This window comes from Lepus europaeus, chromosome 8, assembly GCF_033115175.1.
Source record: "Lepus europaeus isolate LE1 chromosome 8, mLepTim1.pri, whole genome shotgun sequence".
NCBI lineage: Eukaryota > Metazoa > Chordata > Mammalia > Lagomorpha > Leporidae > Lepus > Lepus europaeus.
The window spans coordinates 97,560,273-97,580,384 of NC_084834.1; the positions used below are offsets into that span (position 1 = coordinate 97,560,273).

General features: G+C 39.7%; 1 protein-coding gene across 1 annotated transcript; it reads right to left on the bottom strand.

Moving 5' to 3' along the window:
- Positions 1-276: 276 nt before the first annotated feature.
- FGF5 (fibroblast growth factor 5) lies at positions 277-19,905 on the bottom strand. The gene is made up of 3 exons (XM_062199197.1): positions 19,468-19,905; positions 11,533-11,636; positions 277-914 (listed from the first exon to the last, which is right to left on the bottom strand). Exons 1-3 carry the CDS (start codon positions 19,820-19,822, stop codon positions 567-569), a joined length of 807 nt encoding a protein of 268 aa, XP_062055181.1. The 5' UTR covers positions 19,823-19,905; the 3' UTR covers positions 277-566.
- Between the last annotated feature and the right edge of the window lie 207 nt (positions 19,906-20,112).

Below are 20,112 nucleotides of genomic sequence, written 5' to 3' on the forward strand. Positions count from 1 at the left end.
AAGAAATCTACATGTTAGAAATAGGCTACAAACACATTTATAATTCGTAAACAGCATTAAAATGGTTGTTTACATCATATTAATTAAAACAATAAAAGTAAGAAAATATGCTCAATGCCGAGGTACTTTTTAAGAAAAAAAAAACAAAAACAAAAAATAAAGTTAATAAAATATTTTTTCTGCATCAAAATATTCTTTAAAAATCAAAAATAAAAATGCATTCATGTATGTTCTTTCAGGTTGATTGAAAAAGTCAGAAAAAAATACACAGTCCGGGCTATTTGACTTTCTGAAAATGCAGAATTCTAAATACCCCCTAAGCATAAAGCAAAAGGCTTTATGTCTCACGGAACTGATGCAGTGTGCTCCTGTATTGGAACAAAGAATTCCAGTTCCATTCCTATCCAAAAACATTTTTGTTTCAGTCAAACTGAAACAAATGACCTGATTTCAATACATCGTAAAGACAGCCGAGGCTATGTCCACAACTCTTCCTTCAGAACTCTGAAGACACCTATGGGAACTCCTGAGGGGAAAGAAGGTTTCTCACAAGGCCAAGGTGAAGATCATCCAAAGCGAAACTTGAGTCTGTATTTCACTGTGTTGGGACTTCTCCGAGGTGCAGAAAGGGGAACCTTTGGCTTGATGGGGTTGGGTGGCTTTTTCTTTTCAGGAACAGTAACAGTAAAGGAAAGTTCTGGCTGCTCCGACTGCTTGAATCTTGGTAGAAAATGGGTAGAGACGTGCTGAGGTTTGACCCGTGGGCTGCAGCCTCGCTTTGCTTTCCCTCGTTTGTTCAAGGCCACATACCACTCCCGCCCTGTTCTCTCCGTTCTGTGTATTGCTGAGGCGTAGGTATTATAGCTGTTCTCTTGAAATCGCTCCCTGAACTTGCAGTCATCTGTAAACTTGGCCTAGAGGAGGCAAAAAGAGGAAAGGTAAGTTGTGGTAATATTTTCAAGCATGTAATAAAATGAGATCTTGTAAGAAGAAAAACAAACAAACGAATTCTATTGATCCTTGTCCCCTTGCTCTATTCTCCTTTACAAAGACATATTTGCTTATTTTAAGCTTTGTTTCTAGATTCTGACTTTACTCATCTTTGTAGCACTGACTTCTGTTCACTAGGTGCTTGGTGACATACTGTTAAATCAGATACAAATGCTAAGTGAAACTCAACACACTTAATACTGTGACTGCTTTTAAATTCGTGGTTAAAATATTTTAACGTAAGATATTTTTTCTCCTAAGCTATCAAGAAAATACATAGAACTATATTATAAAAAAAAAACAAAAAACAAAAAACAAAAAAAAAACCACTTGTCTGATAAGCTATCAATTTGTATTCAGAGAAATGGGGTCAGATGATTCCTTTGAAACAAGCATACATTCTGCAATGTTATCAGTGTGATACATGCTGCTGAGCGAGGGGGTAGCATATGGCCCTATTAATATTGCATGTGTTTTAGGAAAAAATATATCCTCACATGTGTGATACAGGAGAGTATATTTGATGCCAAGAAGAAAAAAGTCATTGGAGTCACTAGCAACACTTCCGCTAGACTCACATCACACACACACACACACACACTATATCTACCCTTGAAATGCTCACAGAATAGGGGAAGCGCAAAGACATCCATCATGGTGACGCTTGATAAGTGGGGTCATGACAGCATATGGAGAGGGTACAACAACAGCATAACGAAAGGGCATCTTATAAAGATGCAGGTGGCAGGGATGAGGGCAGAAAAGTCTTCCTGGAAAAGCAGACATTTGGCTCCTCTGCTACAATTAGACACTGGGGAGGCAGGTGAACTGAGACAGGGTTTTCAGAGAGCAGGAACAGCATGTTCAAAGATCAGCACTTTGGAATACTCATAAGGAGTTGAGTGTGACTTCACTTAGCGTAGCGTACTTGGGAAAAGTAGTAAGAGATGAGGCTGACAAATAGATCAATGCCAGTTCTGAAAGAGCTAAGTCTGCCACGCAGAGGAACTCTCAGGGAAAATGGCGTACAGGAAGGAGGCAAGAGTGCAGTCAGACATGTGATCAAATACCCATTCTGCCAACTGGGCCCTTAGCTTTAGGCTCTGTATCTGCAAGCCATATACCCATAGGACTACTGTGAGAATTAACTTACTTTTCTACAAGAAGGATTTGTAGCTTTCATCAAACAGAAACAAGTCCGTATTCCCCAAGAAATTAAGAATTTCTGTACTAATCTGGATTACCAGGTTTCCCAATTTCAGGGAGCAGCATTTTCATAGAATTCCTGGGCATGGGATTATCAAATATTTGTCTTCTATGTATAAAAACATGAAAATTTGTGTAACTTCCATATCAGACAAGAGGTTCTATACTGGAATTAAAAAGACCTTTTCTCCCCTTGCTTTTTCGAATAATGCCAGACTTCTCTCAGCAATAAACATCACACCACTCTAAAGTCTGAATGCTGTGAGGCAATCACCGTAGACCCACTGCTGAAATCAACACGCGAATGTTGACTTGTGCAAGGGCCCCACAGTGTCAGAGGCAACCAGCATCAGAGCATTTCCCGGCAGCACATCTGCCTCACGTACAACAGCTTGTCCGAGTGACTCACATTTAGTACAGTTCAGTCAATAAAGCTCTGTATTTCGTGCTACACAGCTATGTATCCAGACCCTTCGCAAGTCCACCGGTGGACCTGGAGGTCTGATCTTGAGCAGCCTGGAGGCAGTGTTTTAAGGAACCATAGCTTTGTGTGGAGTTCCTAACATCCTGTCTTACTACTTGTCAGCCTGTGGGCCATCAGTGCTGTGCTCACATCACCTTAGAAAATCACCCAGTCGTTGTTAGCATTTTGTTTTAAAAAGACTCTCCTACAAGTTAAACATAGATTTGTGTACAGCTTGCTTAGTTTTTTAAAGGGTTTTCCACTTCATTAGGTAATCCCAAAGTTTTATTTTTAAAGTAAAAGCTATAGCCATCTGGAAAGGCATTTTAGAAAGGATAGTCGGGTACATTTACCATCCCTCAGACTGTGTTTTCATAAAACACAACTGAATAACATTTTAAAATATATATAGTATACTATACCACCTGACTTCTACCTCTGTCTTAAAAAAACAGCAGTGACTACTCTGTGCAATTTGACGTATTAGGTTTTTAAATGCAATGCATTATTTAACCTTTCATTGTCCGTGAAAGCATAGAAGAAAATCAAGAACTTGTCATTTTCAAACTGAAGTGGCTGACAGGCACTTGGGTGCGCGCGCACACACACATTCACAAACACTGTGGCATACTAAAAAAAAAAAAAAAAAATGGTATCCATTCTAAGAGTCTTTCTCATGGGTGAAAATCCACCCTCTCCACTACCTAAAATCATTCAATGTAAAAACTTTCTCCTTTCCTCCTCAAGATTCATATTCTAAAGTTCCTTTTTAAGAGGAGTCTAGAGCTTTCCAAAGTCACCTAACTGTTGAACAGGGTACAAAGTCTGAAAGTTCCGAATACTCACACAGATCACGCAGTCCCTCAGCCTTTCCAAATTCTCCATTAAAACAAGAATAAAGGCAGTCAGACTGTTTTGGCTTTCTTAATTGAGTTCTAACTTAATGTTTTGTCTGAAAAAATTATTCCAGCCATGACAAAACAAAATCACTTGAAAGAACATTTCAGTGGGTTTTTTCATCAGCAGATCCAGTTTCTTCTTGAAGGATCAATTGCTCCTGTGAGTATTCCCAGCATTCCTCTGATAAGACAGTGATCCTAAGCCGCATGCTGTTGCACCTGCTGTTATGCACAGAGCATCTCTACAGCAAAGAGTCACTACACAGACAGCTCTTAGCTACAGGTAATAAAATATACACACTAGGGGCTGGCGTTGCAGTGCAGCGTGATAAACCGCCAGCCAGAGGTACCGGCATCCCAAATGGGTGCTGGGTCAACTCCTGGCTTCTCCACTTACAATCCAGCTCCTTGTTAATGTGCCTGGGAAAGCAGCAGAAAATGGCCCAAGTACTTGGGCCCCTTCCACCGTCGGGGGAAACCCCGAAGGAGTTCCAGGCTCCTAGCTTCGGACTGGTCGTTTGGGGAATGAATCAGCGGATGGAAGATCTCTTTCTCTGTCTGTCTCTCCTGTTCTCTCTATAACTGTGCCTTTCAAATAAAAAAAAAATTTAAAAAATAAAATGAAGTATATACAGTAGACAATTTTGGATAATACATTTTCTGGGCTAATTTTCATTTTTAAAATCTCTTCTACTTATAAGAAATGCTTTGAAAAAAATACAGACTTTTTAAGTAACAGAACTGCATTATTTCTCTAGAAAAGTGAGGTTGATGTGCAGAAGTTTTCTAGGTAAAGAATGAAGGAGGAAAGTGAGTCAGCCCTCCAAAAACCTATTGAAGTCTGTGCCCCATCATTTAACTCCCTCCCATCATGGGTCACATAACAAAAGCTATCATTTAAATGTCTGTAAAAAAAAAAATAAATAAAAACTGTCCTTGTTTTAAATTCAGCTTTTCAATGGTTTACTCAACAGATGTCCATTGTCACATACCAGACCATGCACCACTTTCACCAGGAAATAAGCCCAATCCTGCCCTTGTCCTGGGTTGACTTAGATTACCTGTAATTTTTCGCTTTAGTTTCTCCTTCATCTTGCAAGTGTTAAAACAAGTGTTACATTCAACCAGCCATAAATGTAGAATTAAAATGAAATACTCAAATCAGCCAATTCTAGTATATTCCTAATAGGCAAAGCAAACAAAACTTAAAAAAAAAAAACCTTTCTTTTTTTTTTTTTTGCTTAAATATCCAGATTAGTTCAAGAAGAGGAAATACATTGCTGTTAAGGGAAATAAGAACTTTCATCAGAAAAACATACACATGATTCTACTCATCACTTATCACAGCAACAATTACAATGGATGTTTCAAGGACGGGCAAATTCAATTCAAATACAGCAAAACTTCAACTGCAATATTCCACAAAAAAATAATTCTGACAAATTGGAATTAAACAGCAGTTCACTTATACCAAATAGAACATTCTTTCTAACATAAAATTATTAAAAACCTCTCCATAGTCTCTTAACATAGGTTTGTCCCTTAGTAAATATCATGCCCTATGATGACTGAAGATCTTGTAGGAAATGAATTGAGGCTATCCGCCAGTACTAATTCTCCTTACACTCAACTATAGAACTAAATGGTAATTGAAAATGAAACTCGATAAAGGGTGGGATGGGAGAGGGAGAGGGAAAGGGGAGGGCCACGGGAGGGAGGGAGGTTTGGGGGGGAAGCCACAACAATACACAAGTTGCACTTTGTAAATTCACATTTATGAAATAAAAAATAAAAAAAGAACTAAATGTACAGTGCAGCAAGATTAATCAATCTTAATTATTTCATTTTTTTCACTGACTTCCCTCTTGCTTCAATTTTTTATAAAATTGAACAATAATTAAGCAACCTACATAAGTGAAATGGTATGACAGAATGTCATGAAACAATTAGAGATTAAATGTGCTCCAAGTAAGTTTCCTTGCTCTGTGCATCTCTACCTCTAGTCTCTACCTCCTAGTGCTCCCTGGTTCCCATTCCTATCTCCACCAATGGGGCTGCGTAGGACAGAAACTGTAAGCCCAGGCCACTTTGGATCGCTTTGCCCTAGTGCAGGGCAACATGTCTACAGAGGGGTTGCATTTCACTCTCCGCCAGATAAGTGGACAGTGGCAGTGATGCCATGAAATCTCAGACCATGGCCATATTCGCTGCACAGCACTGGACATTGGCTATTCTGTATCTCAGTTCTTCAGACAAGCAACCAAGGAACAATACAAGGTAGGTTTAATAATAATCAACTTTGCGTAATGTAATAATAAACATCAAACACAGAATATCGCTTCCTAACTTCATGAGCTGGCTTCAAATTACTTGGAGATCCCGTTTCAAACACAGACTCCGCAGAGCTCATCTCCAGATGTTGTGCTTTACTGAGTCTGAGGTGAGACGCTGGACTTTATCATTAATCAGCATCTCATGTGATTTTGATGCAGGTGAGGTAAGGACCACATCAGGAGAAACATGGCAGAAGACAGGGGCTTGCTTTCTAATGCCTTTAATTAAAGACTCCCAAACTTGGTTATTAAATGCTATTGTGTGTCAAGTGGTTTACTTAATTCTCACAGTAACTCCATGACCTCTCTTGGGATACTGGTATCTTTTCCATCAAAGAAGTAAATAAAATGATCCATTTAAAAACCCCACATTTATCAACTGCCAAGCTGGATCTGAGACTTCAATCTCATTTTCTGACTCCTAGATTAAAGCTCTTTCCACAACACAAACCAAGGCTATCTACCAGGTTTCTATAGTCTTACTAGCTCTGAAGTGGTTCCACATTACAATACTGATGAACAAGAAGTGCCGCTCCCCAAACCATCTCAGAAATACGACATCTTCACTTGTTTTAGGCAAAAACAGATCCCTGAAGCTACATCGCACCCAGATTTCCTCAAGAACCTAGGCCCTTACATGAGACAAAAATAAGTGAAAATGCATTCCCTGCACAGGCAGAGCCCTGAACCCGTTTGCAGTCTTGAAATGCCAGACAGTCAATTTGACTGTGTACATTGAAACTCTTAGAAAGGGCAGTTGCTATTCACAAGTCTTGATGCAGTTCATGGTCTTCACTGGCAGAGTGGAGCTTAGCAAGTTATATGATGATGAGCACTGCACAAGTCTCTGTTCCCCTCTTCAGTAAACATGCCCACTTTAGGGGCTTCTGGCTCCTCCTCCCTCTGCCCCCAGCACAGGAAGTCCAGTCCCGACTCCCATCCCCGGAGCCAGCTGGCACCCTCTGAACCAGGAGAGAAGGACGTTCTTAGTCCTTGCTTAGGGCTGACCAAGCACACATTCCATGCCTGTTTCGTAAACTCTGCAATTAGCTTTCCTTCCAAACATGATCCCCTAAAACCCCAACAAACAAAAATAATTCCACCGCATGCTTCTCTCCGAATCTTTAAAATAAGCAAACATGTTTTTCCCGATAGACAACAACAAGCTGTCGATATTTTATAAAAAGACTGAAGAACACATGATAATCACCTCAGAGGATTCTTTCTTTTTTTTCCTTGGGGGAGGGGGGAGTAAGATGGACAATAAGGCTCTGAAAGAGTTACAAGATTTTTCTAACCATATCAGATTTTTGCCTCATTTAGAACTTGAACTTGGGAATTTTGCTTTCAAATGAGTTCACTTGGGAAAAAGCAAACGCCATGGATAAGGGACTACTGTATGTAGAAAAAGTCTGTACCGAGGAAAAAGTGGTGAATGAGAAACAGGGTTTGAGGCTGGTGTAAGTAACGGAAAGGTCACAGCTGTCCGACCCCCAAATCAGAAAGCAAGACATCGGGGGTCATCAGACAGCTGCCAGGGAGCAAATTCAGGAAGATCCCTTGAAAAAGTGAGTGCCCCCTACTTCCCAGGCCCTGCTCTGAGTGTTCTGCACTATCCCATTACTCTCACAATGGATCATTACTTTAGTTCTCCTCCTACCCCTTTATAGCTGATAAAACCAAGGAATCAAAAGATTAGGTAAACGGTGCAGTCAGCATTTTGGGCTGGCAGTGGATTCTAACTCTTATCTTCAACTCCAGGGCTTTTGCTCTCACATCTGGACCCACCTCAGATCCACCAGGAAGGGTGCTCTGCAGGATTTTCAATAAAGACACCCAACCCGAGAAAGGAGGCCAGACAGAAAGGCAGACAGAGAAGGGCGCTCCGGCTCCGATGTCCCTCAGCACGGGCATGCGTTGAAGGGGAGGCCACTGCAGTGGCTCTGACTAACCCTTGCGGATCTCTGGGAAGCAATTACCTCCTCCTACTCTCGATTCTAGACACCCTTCCATGAGAAGACTACACAGCTTCATCCTGTAAAGAACCTGAGGAAGACTTGCGTGCTAGGAATTCGGCTGCATAGTAGAGTGGGAGTGCAGGAGTAAGGTTTGAAGGCCAATTGCATGTGGACGAGGGGCTTTGGGGCTGGGATGAGTGCAGGAAGCTCTGCGCTTTAGGTGGTCAAAGTTCAAACAAAACTTCTTTTATAGAATTAACAAACTAAGCACAGAAATGAAGTCAGCATCAATATTGCCCAAATCTAACCACTCTGGGCGGCTGCTTCAGTTTGCCTTCTTTGTGTGCACTGACAATGAAGCATTTACAAAATGAAGACTTCTGTGAACAAAACAAATGTCTTTTGTTTTGAAAGTTCATCTTCAGAGGGGTTCCCTACCCGACTCTCCACCACTTTGAATAAGCAACAGTTGTGAAAGTCTGTGATAAGTTCTGTGGCTCACACATCCCCCTCCAATCTAGAATCTTAAACCACTGGAGACACAGAGGTAGAAGGGGGGTGGGGGGACAGTGCAAAACAGTGCTTTGAATCAGAGAGAGAGAGAGCAAGGGAGTTCAGGGAGGGAGGAAAGTAGAGTGAGGGAGAACTAGAAACCACATAAAAGTTAAATTTGCAACTTGAACTACAAATCTAAAATTCCCCGCTCATTTAGCTACTCAATAGAATGCTTCAATTATCCAAAGGATGTGCCACAGTGTTATTTTTACTTACAACATGACAATACTATTAAATCATGCACTTATTAATTCTATAAAATAATAAGCAAAAACAGTGTAATAGATTGCAAGCTATGCTTAATATATCTTTTTCTAAGCTAACATTTATCAACCAAGCAATATGCTGTTTAAAGAGAAAGAAGGAAAATTTTAAAAGAATATAGTTTCTGCCCAATCACTTGTTAACACTGTAACCTTAGGAAAATAACTTATCTCTGTGACTCTTTCCTCACCTCATTATCTACTGAGAAACTGTGAACAAGAGAGGCCTCTAAAGAACTAAGAAAGCACACTGTATCTCCCTAGTAACTTATTTTTACTAGTCTGAATGTTACTAAAAAGTCAACCTGAAAATCTACAATTATCCATGAAGATTTCTCAATATGGGGGGGGAAGGTTATTTTCCCCAGAATTATATGAACACTTTGCATTTTTAGTTCATACTTACTTAGTACACAGAAGTGCAACGGTGCTGTTCAAATGCCTCTGCACAATCACTATCTTAAAGCAACTCACAAATTATACCTCAAATCCTGATCCTGTAGGAGTTTGTAACCCTCATGGTGATGATGCTATTTTCTAAACATCAAAACTAAATCCAATAATTATATTTAAAGTACAAGAACAATTTTTTAACAGGCTTAACTAGAAACTGAAAGCAGGAAAGAAACCAGCTAGGCATAAAACTGATAATTGTTAGGATTAATACTATTTCTAAATTCAACTTCTTCAAAAATAAACCACTTTATAATTTAGTTAGATTTCCACCCAGAGAAAAAGTGCTATTAAAAGCTCAGATAAGGGAAAGTAGGCTTGGACAATTGGTTTAAAGGGAATCCACCTAATCACAGGGCTTAATTTTTTATCTACAATTCAGCCCAAAGTCATCAGAATGACTTTTATATCAAAGAGCTTCAGTGAGTGACAAGAGCAAGGCTTGCTTTGTACTGTTTAAAAGTCATTATTCCATGAAATAACTTTAGCCTGCCAAGATGAGGAAGAATAACAGATGCTGGTTTTGCATTATCTGCATGATTTCGGCCAGCCATCCGTAGACATTTGGGTCAAATTTCTAGAAATTTGTTACTTGCATTTGACAGAGGAATCATGTATCCTAACCTCTCAGCTTGACCTTTCTCATGGCATCCATTTATAATACTTCGCTTTCTGTGGCAATTATCCTTAAACTCATGCAAGTTCAGTCTGTTTTTTTCGCCTGGGCTAAATAAGAATATTTGAAAAGTCAAAATTTTCATGCCAAACAAAAAAACAGTAAGAGAAAGTTTCTTTACATGCATTGTGCATTATTGTGTTCTAATATTTTGAAGATATTCCAATCTTTTGCAACCTTAAAGACAGAGGAAAACTTATCCGGTTTAGATGCGTTTAGCCATTGTTTTCTATCTTGTATGTGGATTTCTAATCAAAAGCTATTTTAGTAGAATAAAATGTCTTACTTTTTCATACTAATACAGAATTTTGTCCCTTAAAATAAATAAGTGAAAAATAAAACAGCAATTACCTTATGAATACTATATTATAGCTTACTCAAATAAAGCTTCTTTGGGGTGCTGTTTCAGTATAATAGCTCAGAAAATGAAATAGGCAAATTGTTTTATAATTCCTGAAATGAGTGATTTAAGAGTTCAGCAAAGGTTTTCCATTTATTTTAATAGACTCAGAGTTTAGTAGATTATTATATTTGTTATATTTATTTTGTTACCATGTAATAATATGCAATGTTAATTGAGCACTTATAATGTACCAAATTTAGAAAATGCTTCACATGCATCATCTCATTTAATCCTCAGATAACTACAGAAATTACTTGAATTCTTCCATCTCCACAAAAGGTAATCACAAATCACTTTTAGATGCCAAGGAAGGGAATACTGTAAAAGTCTTACATATTGAACCAAGAAGAATTTTCTTTCAATCTTTAAAGTTCTATAAACTGAAAATCATAGGTAATAAGTTACAACAGATTATGCTTTTAATTAAAACTTCCCATATACTTTGAAAATTGGAAAAGTGATATTTTGACAATTTGTTTATTAAAAACTAAAGTGAATAATGATTAGAGGAGTAAATTTAAAGAATAATTGATTTTTAAAATGACTGTGAAGAAACTTATACACAGTATAACAATGAAAAGGCACAAATTACTTTTAAGTACCATGCATGCATAAGATCACAAATAAGTAGAATGTATGAGTGGGAAGACTAAGTTAAACATATTTTATTCTCTTTAAAATGTCTTAGTACTTCCCAGGCAATGGATATTTTCAAAACAAAGCAAAGAAATTAATAATTGACTAATGATTACAGAGTGTATAAGTTATCTGAAAAAATTGTCCAAAATGCAAAATTAATCTTTATAGTATTAAGAAGTAATTATTTTTGTTGTGACAAAAATGCAAGATAAAAATTCATCAAACAGTATTTCTTTTCAATTTTGATGCTTACTCTCGTAGATAATGCACGTTAATATAAAACTATGTTATGTTATTTAGATATAGTTTTTAAATTAAATAAGAACCTCCTCTACTAAACACAGATACCATCACAAAACATTAAAAATGCTATATAATAATTTTCCTTACTTGGATCTTTCTGGGAAATAAATGGTGACAGCCACTTTGAAAATGCTATTTCCAAGTACACTTACCCTTAAGACTTTCTGTAGATTCTACCAAACCTTTTCAACCACATAAAACATTTAAATGATTACTTACAGAAACACACATGATTCTCTTAGTTAGACGTAAATACAGTTTTATCAAACAATTAAGTTCTCTGGGCAAATTGTCTGTCTTGTCTACTAATTTGAAAAAAATCACTTCATTCAATTCTACAAATGTAAAATCTCTGTAACACCTTTAACAAATATAAAGGGATTCTACTTACACTTGCATGGAGTTTTCCTTTTTTTGACATCGCTAAAAATTTGTTGCTGAAAACTCCTCGTATTCCTACAATCCCCTGAGACACAGCAAATATTTCCAAAATACCTAGGATGACAGAAATCCCAAAATAAAACACAGACTCTTCTATGTATCATTGTGAAGAATTAAATTTCTACATAGATTTTTCCCACTCTTTTTTACTGTGATTTAAAAAATAGTTACATTCTTGTTTTTGTGACATTATTTGCACAGAATACCATTCAAGTATTTATTTAAAATTAATTTCAAGATTCAAAATTGTGATTCTGCTGGATTAGTAATGCTTATTTTTCTCTGTAAATAATAAATAAATTTCAGTAAACAATGTCTGATAATAGAATTTTTCAAGTTCTAAAGAAGTTGAAAAGATTTTTTTCCTCTGGTGTCTTTCAGAATAATTATTCATTTTTATGTATAAAAGTACATAAAGTCTGTACTCAAGACTAGTATAAACCATTCAAAAGCCTGGAAAATAATTCATATTTAAATAAAACAAATCTATTCTCTAGTCATCATGATTATAAGGGTACAAATAAATATATACCCTATTCAATCACTTAGTAAGTAGCTCTTACAAAGACTGTACATAACAAGATACTGAATGCATTATGAATAGCTTGGGATTATTGGCTCAAGGAAGTGTTTAATGGACTATGCTTCAAAACATCTTGCATTTTGAATATTTCCTGGAAAATTTAATGAGCTATTTTATTACATTATTGTTTACATATTGTATTTCATGGTTAGCACTATGAAGTCAATATTCCTCTACAGTAACTTCAAAGTCCACATCCACTATGTGAAGAGAATCACAGACCACAGCACAAAGTATATTAAGAAGATAAAATTCTTATCTGCATATAATTGGAAAGCCTACCTTTTTTTCATAAACTCATATGCAATGTTACACAAACAGGAGGAAAGCATAATATTAATTAGTTGAAAACATGAAATTGTCTTTAACAAATAAAAGAAAGAAAAAACACAGTAATATATTTGCTAGAGCTGCAAATGCACTTGTCCTGGAAAGGTACGAAGGGAGAACAGAGAGAGGGGAAGAGAACATTCCAACATTTCAATGTATCATTTTCTGAGCATGTACGCTAATTAGTGTATCTCAACAGGACTGTGCTGAATAGAGAATTTCACTAGATTTTTGGAAAATAGAAGCTGACTTCCCCTGCAGTATTTGAAGTATGTGTAAAATGATTCAATTTATTAAAAGACTATTGTAAATAGATATATGGCACATATTAACACATAAACATGAGTAATTTTATTGAGCACTTATATTGCACCAGTCTAAGTTAATACCTCTAATTGCAGCAAATAGTGCTAGTTATTTATTTTAACTTAGTTTCTTTAAAAAAAAACTAGATCAGAAACTTCATGAGGAAAAAGGGAGAGTTGAACAAATATTTTGTTGTTGATGTTGTAAACATTTTTAGTTCAGAGTAAATAAACCACATCTCAGGGAAATTGCACCTACAATTAATAAATATTCATGGATGTTTCTTTAGAATGAAAAGAAATCACCTAAAAGCTTTTAGAAAGTAACTACCTTTGCTTTTAGAAACTGCTAAAGTGCTGTCCCATAAATCCTTTCCTTCAAAATGTCTTCAAAGGGCTATTTGTAATAGATTTTACTATAAAAGTTATTTGTATTACCCACCCAGAGGTTCAGAAGCATTACCGTTTTATCAACTAGTAAGGTAGCATACAAAACACTTTGAAGTTCACTACATTAGCCATATACAACATTCACTAATTGTATCAATAAAGCATGGCCAGAATACCTGACACAAAGTTCTATTTCTATCAGAATCACAGAATTGAGAACATCATTAATTATTTTTCATGTTTTGGAGATGGGTGAGTGTGAAAACTACATAAATGTGTTTGTTCAAAAATGAGGAAAGGAGAGCATGAGAAATCATGTATGTGTAGATAGATTTAAGTGGGACAATATGAAGTTCACACATATACCACAGTTTATTCATGGCCCTATCTTGTTGTAGGTTTCTTTTTATTCCATTCTCTAGAAAATTACCTGGTTTTGTAAATGGAAGTCTGTTGTATTTCAAGGAAAAAAATACACAGTAGCATTAAAGATAAAATTCCTACAAGTATATGTGTTTGTAGGCTAAATTTTAAGAGACTGACATAATAGAGCTTTATAAATCCTTGGTTAATGGAAATACTACAGAACTTTGTCTAAGTAAGCTGTTGGTTTCTAACAACCTACATATTCTATTTTTTATTTGCTTACAGTGATCTATGCTTAGCCACAGTGGGAGACACGAAACTCAGGTTTGTTAATTCTTAATATGCGTTTTTAAGAAAGACCCATTTTGGAAGGGGTTGGGGGGCCAGCCTTGTAGCACAGCTGATTAAGCGGCTACTTGCAATGCCAATACCCCATATTGGGCTGCCAGTTCCAGCCACAGCTGCTCTGCTTCTCATCCAGCCTCCTGTCAATGCTCTGGGAAGGCAGTGGATAATGGCCCAAGTGTTTGAGCCTCTGCCACCCAAGTGGGGGACCCAGATGGAGTTCTTGGTTCCAGCTTCGGCCTGGCGCAGCTCTGGCTGTTGTGGCCATTTGTGAAGTGAACCAGCAGATGGAAGACCTTTCTCTGTCTTCCCCACTGTCTGTAACTCTGCTTCTCAAGTAGATATTCAACAAATATAATAAAAAGGAAAGTGGCTTTATCACACATGGAGCTGCAGTGATTTAATTACACGCCACTGCCATCATACTGGAGGGGCTGGTGAGTGATCCTGAACACAAGTGTGGTGATGTTTAGCGCTGTGACAGGCGGTGGCTGAGTTGCAGGAATGGACTCGTGCTTTTTATGAGCTGTGGGATGAAGCAATTCATGTAGGTGAAGGGAGGTCTCCATGTGATCCCACGTTCGTGGTGGACATTACCAATATCAATACCAGCAACTGGTGAAGCGCACCTCACCAAATGGCAGTTCTTCTAAGTTGAGGATTTTGTATGGTCTTCAAATGATGTTATAAATACCCAAATGACCCTTGGTAGAAGAAAGGTTTTTTACACACTGTTTTAAATAAAGCTGTTCAATTTGTAAAAAAAAAAAAAAAAAAAATCTCTCTCTCCTCTGATGCTCTTTCAAATAAAAATAAATAAATCTTTTTTTATAAAAGAATCATTTTAACCCATTTAACTTATATCTCAACACAATGTACATTTTCCATGTATATATTATGTAGAATTAGCATTATAATAAATTTTAAAGAGGTGGAATATGAAAAAATATGTTAAAGTACTATCATTTTATTATGTACTGCATGGTTTCTTTTCTTGTAACTCTCAGTACAAAAATGATGTATGAGACTAATTTTTTAAACTTTAAGAAAATTACATTTTGCTGAAAGCTTTAAAATATACTTTTACACAATACTCTTCAATTTTATGAAGAACACACAGAAAAAAAGGTTATATTAAATGAAAGAATTATTTTTCACATAGGCAACTTTGGAATTGACCTTCCAAATATAATTGATATAATTATGAGCTAATATTAAGTCCATATTTGCCAAAGTAATATCAGCAGGGATTTCACAAATGTCTTAATTTCTAAAATTTCAAAGCAAATTCTACAAACGTCACAATTCAACCTCCTGCACATTCTCCCCAAGAGTTCACAGGTTTATTGGTTTTATTATGCCAAATCCAGTAACTCATTAAAAAATTCTAAATAATATTATAAACTCATGTACATAAGTCACACATAAATATCAGAAAACATCTAACATAGATTTTTTAAAATTTTTAATTATTATCCTGACTCTTACCATTAGGAGTCAGGGATAATAAGTTTGATGGAAACTTAAAGTTCCCTTTCTGGATGCTAAAATGGCATCTCTAACCAAGATTATGGAAGGTCAAGTTTGTCAAGTCAAGTCAATGACTGTTCAACTAGATTGCCTTCTTCCATCCTCTGACTACCTCTGCTTTCCCTTATCAGGAGCCCCCACGCTCACATCTCTGAACACATGTATAGTACCTTCTTTCTAAGGTGGTCCACACCTGCTTAGGGGCATGAGAAAGGCTCAGTATAAATTAATTCACATTAAGATGCTAGTGACAGCAAGTTCTCTTACCTCAGGTGTTCATGTTTAAGGGCATCAAAAGAAGAGGGCATTGCCTGACAAAAGGAAGTATTCTCTTTTGGTAGATTTCAGGGCTGATATCGAATTTGAAGGAACAAGGCTTTCTCCGTGTCTTTCAGATGCTACACACCCTGTATAATGCACTTACTTGTGAGGATGGTTGTACATTGTGAAGCACATTGACGTCACCTCTGCAGGCTCTATTGTCCGTGGCTGATACAGACACACTGACATCTCCCTTTTCTTGGTGAATAAAATGTGGAAAAATACAGATATTCTAATTATTCAGAAGCTTTCAGCAACCCATCTGAAAACTCCCAAAGAAAAATAGTGTAAAACTAAAGTTTCTCTACTTGCATCCACACACCAAGAATCGCACAATGCGGAGTCTTGAAATAGCCACTTCAGCCAGCATCACTGATTAATTTTGTAACAGAAAAATTCCACTTGAGCTATTCTACACAGCAGATACAGATTCAGATTTATTCAGGCGTGGGGGACTGTCTAATGGTCTGTGTGACACCAAAATTAATACTGAATTCAGTTTTTTTTTTAATTAGTAAATTTGAGGGTTTTGTCAACATATATGATTGGAATATTCATACTTTATGTGAAGACATAGCCTTAGACTTTTTTTTCCCTAAATTGACAATCACTTGATAGCTTTTCCTACGATAGCCCAAGACAAATCAACAGAAGCATTGTAACAAAATGGAACTTCAAAGTATATGATTTCAAACAAGCCCGTTGTTTCTGTGCAATAGTTGGATCTTATCTCTCACGTCTGCTTTCTTCCTCTTTCCCCAGAATTTCTTTCTAATGGGGAATTACTTGAAATGAGCTTGATTCTGTTTCCTGTCTTCAAAATTTTTAAAAACTTGTATAGAAGAAACTAAGAATACACAACTAGTACACTTAAATTATACAATTTATGTTTCAAAGCCTTCAGCCAGAGTGTGCTTCTGATGGTGAATCTAGAAAATATTCACGATTTACAAACTTATTTAATGTCAAATGATAACTGTCAGACATTTAACTAACCTAACAGACAAATCTTACACAACGTGAGTTTAGAAGAACCTGTTAGAAAGGGGTTTCATGGCACAGCTTTGACTTTCTGTCTGAAGTAGCTAGTTTGTAACAAAAAGAACACAAGTTTTCTATCATTGCTAACTCACAGACAACAGAGTCAGTTCTTGAGGTCAAACTGAGGTATCCTTTCTGATCCCTGACCCAGCTCCCTGCTGTGAGACTTAGACAAATGTTTCCTCATGTATCCCTAACAGTCCACGATGAACACAGGTAGTGTACACACATGTCAGGAAACCATGCAGTGCTGTTTTCTGAGGTAAATGACTAACTGCAGGTCACAGGTTGCGTGGCTGCTGAGGGCAGTCACCCATTGGAAATTTCCGAATTACATGTCATCCTACCAAACATCAGACACTCCATAAATACTTCATCAATCAATGATAGCAACATTTCAGGAAGTAGTTACTAGACACTCCGGACATCTTAAAGCAGAAAATCACTATGATTATTTGAATATTTGAGTTGTGTCTCCCACTGTGAACATCTCTAGAAGGCAACACCACCACCAACAACAACAACAAAAGTTAGCCCAAAAGTACCAAAACACCATGCTCACTGCAAGTTACATCGCAGGAATAAATGACTTGATGAGTGAACGAAAACAAGTCTTGTAAAAGACACAGATTAAACGCTGAATACATTAGGAAAGAGTTAAATGTTTATGAACACACTCTTCAGGAAACATCTCTGTGTCTTTGTAGATGTCTTTAAACTTAGAGTTCAAATGAGCTGTGCTATGGAAATAATAGATACCGGACAACATCTTCTTCAGCTGAATTTAATCTGTTCTCATTTTCTTTCAGTTGCTTTTCCACACCTTGCCAACTAGCAAGGCCTAAGCTGCAAAAATCCTTGTCTCTTGCCATGTCTCTGTGGAAGAAGAGGATGGGTATCTGGGGTGAAGCTTGCTTGCACGCCCAGAGCCACCGCAGACAAAGTCTTTCAGCCTCCACAACTCCAATCTGTGCTTGCAGCCTGCTAATTCGGGGTCTTTCCTTGGGCACACGCAAGTCATCCTCCCTTAGTGCTGGTTTCCCGGGTAAACCAGAGCGCAGCAAAGTCTGTAAGGGAGGGGGGACGATTGCTCAAAGTGAGACTAAGCTCTGACTGGCTGGTGGGGTAGAGAGTTCCGTGGGACAAAGCGAGGACGGATGAAAAGTGCTCAAACAGACGTCACTCCCTGCCCCGAAATCTTAGAAAATCCTCCTTTCTCCAGCAGACTCTGCACCGTCGACGGTGGGAAACTGCTTGGTAACAGTGAAACGAACTCTAAAGCACTGGAAGCGGCTACTCCGAGGATGCGTGTGGGAGGCTGGGGGAGGGCACGGGGGGCGCTCTCTCGGTTTGGGCGATCCAGGCCACCGCTGCGCTTAGCCGGCTGGAGCCGCGACAGCCAGGAAACCCGGACCCGCTCGGTGACCAACGCGAAATCCCGCGCCCGCCAGCCAGCTCACCGACGTGCGCACCTCCGAACCCGTTCCAGAGGCCGCTGCCAGACTGTCAGCCCAGCGCTGGTGCCCACGCACCTCCCATACTAGGGTAAGAAGGAGTCTGATGGCCCGTGGGGTGGAGCAAGTCAGGTACACCTGGGAGCCAGCAGGCCGACTCGCCCGGGCCATGCAGCCGGTGCGCAGCTGTCTCTCCCACCAGGTTTCCGCCCTACCTGGCTATCTCAGGGGCCGGCGCTGTGGCTTTTTGCAGTGGACTAACTCCGGCTGGAAGAGCGCTCTGTTCCTACTGAGGAAGAGCCGCAGGGCCCCATGCAGCCCCACTGTCACCTGTCCCCTCCTCTGGCAAAAGTGGTAAGCGAACAGGAGGAGCGGCTGCAGTGGGGGAACGCAGATGGAATGCAAGAGATGAGAGAGGAGGAAGCCAGCGCTAATGACAGGATCAGAAAGGAAAGCTAAAACTTGTTTTGTGTTCTAAATCCTACACAATTTGTATCCCTACCAAATTGGACCTAGTCCATGTTTCCTTTGGAATAAAGGGCTTTTCCCTAGTTACCCTCACTGGCCACTGTCCTATCACGGTGTTGCTATGGTCTCAAGGCACACAACGCGATGTAGCTCTCCCCTCAGGTACAGATATACTCCTTGTATCTGTGTATATGGAGTACAAATGCACACCGCACACACGTGTGCACACAATACACCTAGCAGATTTACATATATTCACATACATAGCCAGTATTAATGGGGGGGGGGGGAGTGTTATGGCAGCTGTTGGAGAGGGGCAGTACTTGAAATTTCATTCTTCTAGAAAGAAGCACAACTTTAGCTCCAGGGAGGCAGAAGGGATGCACTTTGATGCCGAATGGAAAGTGCCAGCCTAGTGCATAAGCAGAAGGTAAACAGAAATTGTAGCAGGCGAAAGAGGGAGCTTTCTGGTTCTTCTGGCATGGCTGGAGGCTCGTCTTTGGCGCCAGGGCATACTGCCTGGGCACCAGCCTCTGAGCGACCTGCGCCTCGGCCATTCCTCCTGCCCGCGAAAGGGGTGCGTGTGTGCGCGCCGCGCCGAAGAGATGCCTGTCTTCCCTGTCCGCCCGCCCACCCGCCCGGCGGCTTCCCGGACCAGCAGGGTCCCAGAAGGGGCGTCCCCCCGGCCCAGGGAATACCTGCTGTCCCGCCGCCCGCCCCAGACCGGCATCGTAGGGGCGCAAGCAACTTACTTAACATATTGGCTTCGTGGGAGCCATTGACTTTGCCATCCGGGTAGATCTGCAGATGGAAACCGATGCCTACTCTGCAGTACAGGCTGCCGGTCCGGCGCCCCGAGGGGCTCCACTGAAAACTGCTCTGCTCCAAGCCGCTGCCTTGGCTGCCCAGAGAAGCCGCGGGAGCCGACGAGGCAGAAGAGGAAGACGAGGTGCTACCGGCGCTCCTGCTGCTGCTGGAGCCTCCCAGGTTCCTGTCGGCGGCCGCGGGTCCGGGTTGCCCTTTGGGGGCGAGGCGCTTCTCCCCTTGAGCCCAGGCGCTGAAGATCAGGTGGCTGAAGAAGAGGAGGAGGAGGAAGGACAAGCTCATTCTTCCAGCCGCGGGGGTCCTAAGTGCATCTTGTAGGGCTGCTTCTGGGCTCCGTAGCCCCCGCGCGGCTGCGTGCCTCTGGCGCTGCCCCCCTCGCCGCACCGGGTGGACATAGCCCCAGGGGAAGAGAGAGGGAGAAGGGGAGAGAGCCGGAGGCCACTCGAGCGGATCTCGGCGCTGGCACCGGGATATTTATAACGCCAGTGATCTCACTGCTCGGTGCACGCCTGCGAAGCTTCCCCTCACCCGCCGCTTTGTGTACTCACTGGCCGGTGCGGGGAGGGAGCCTC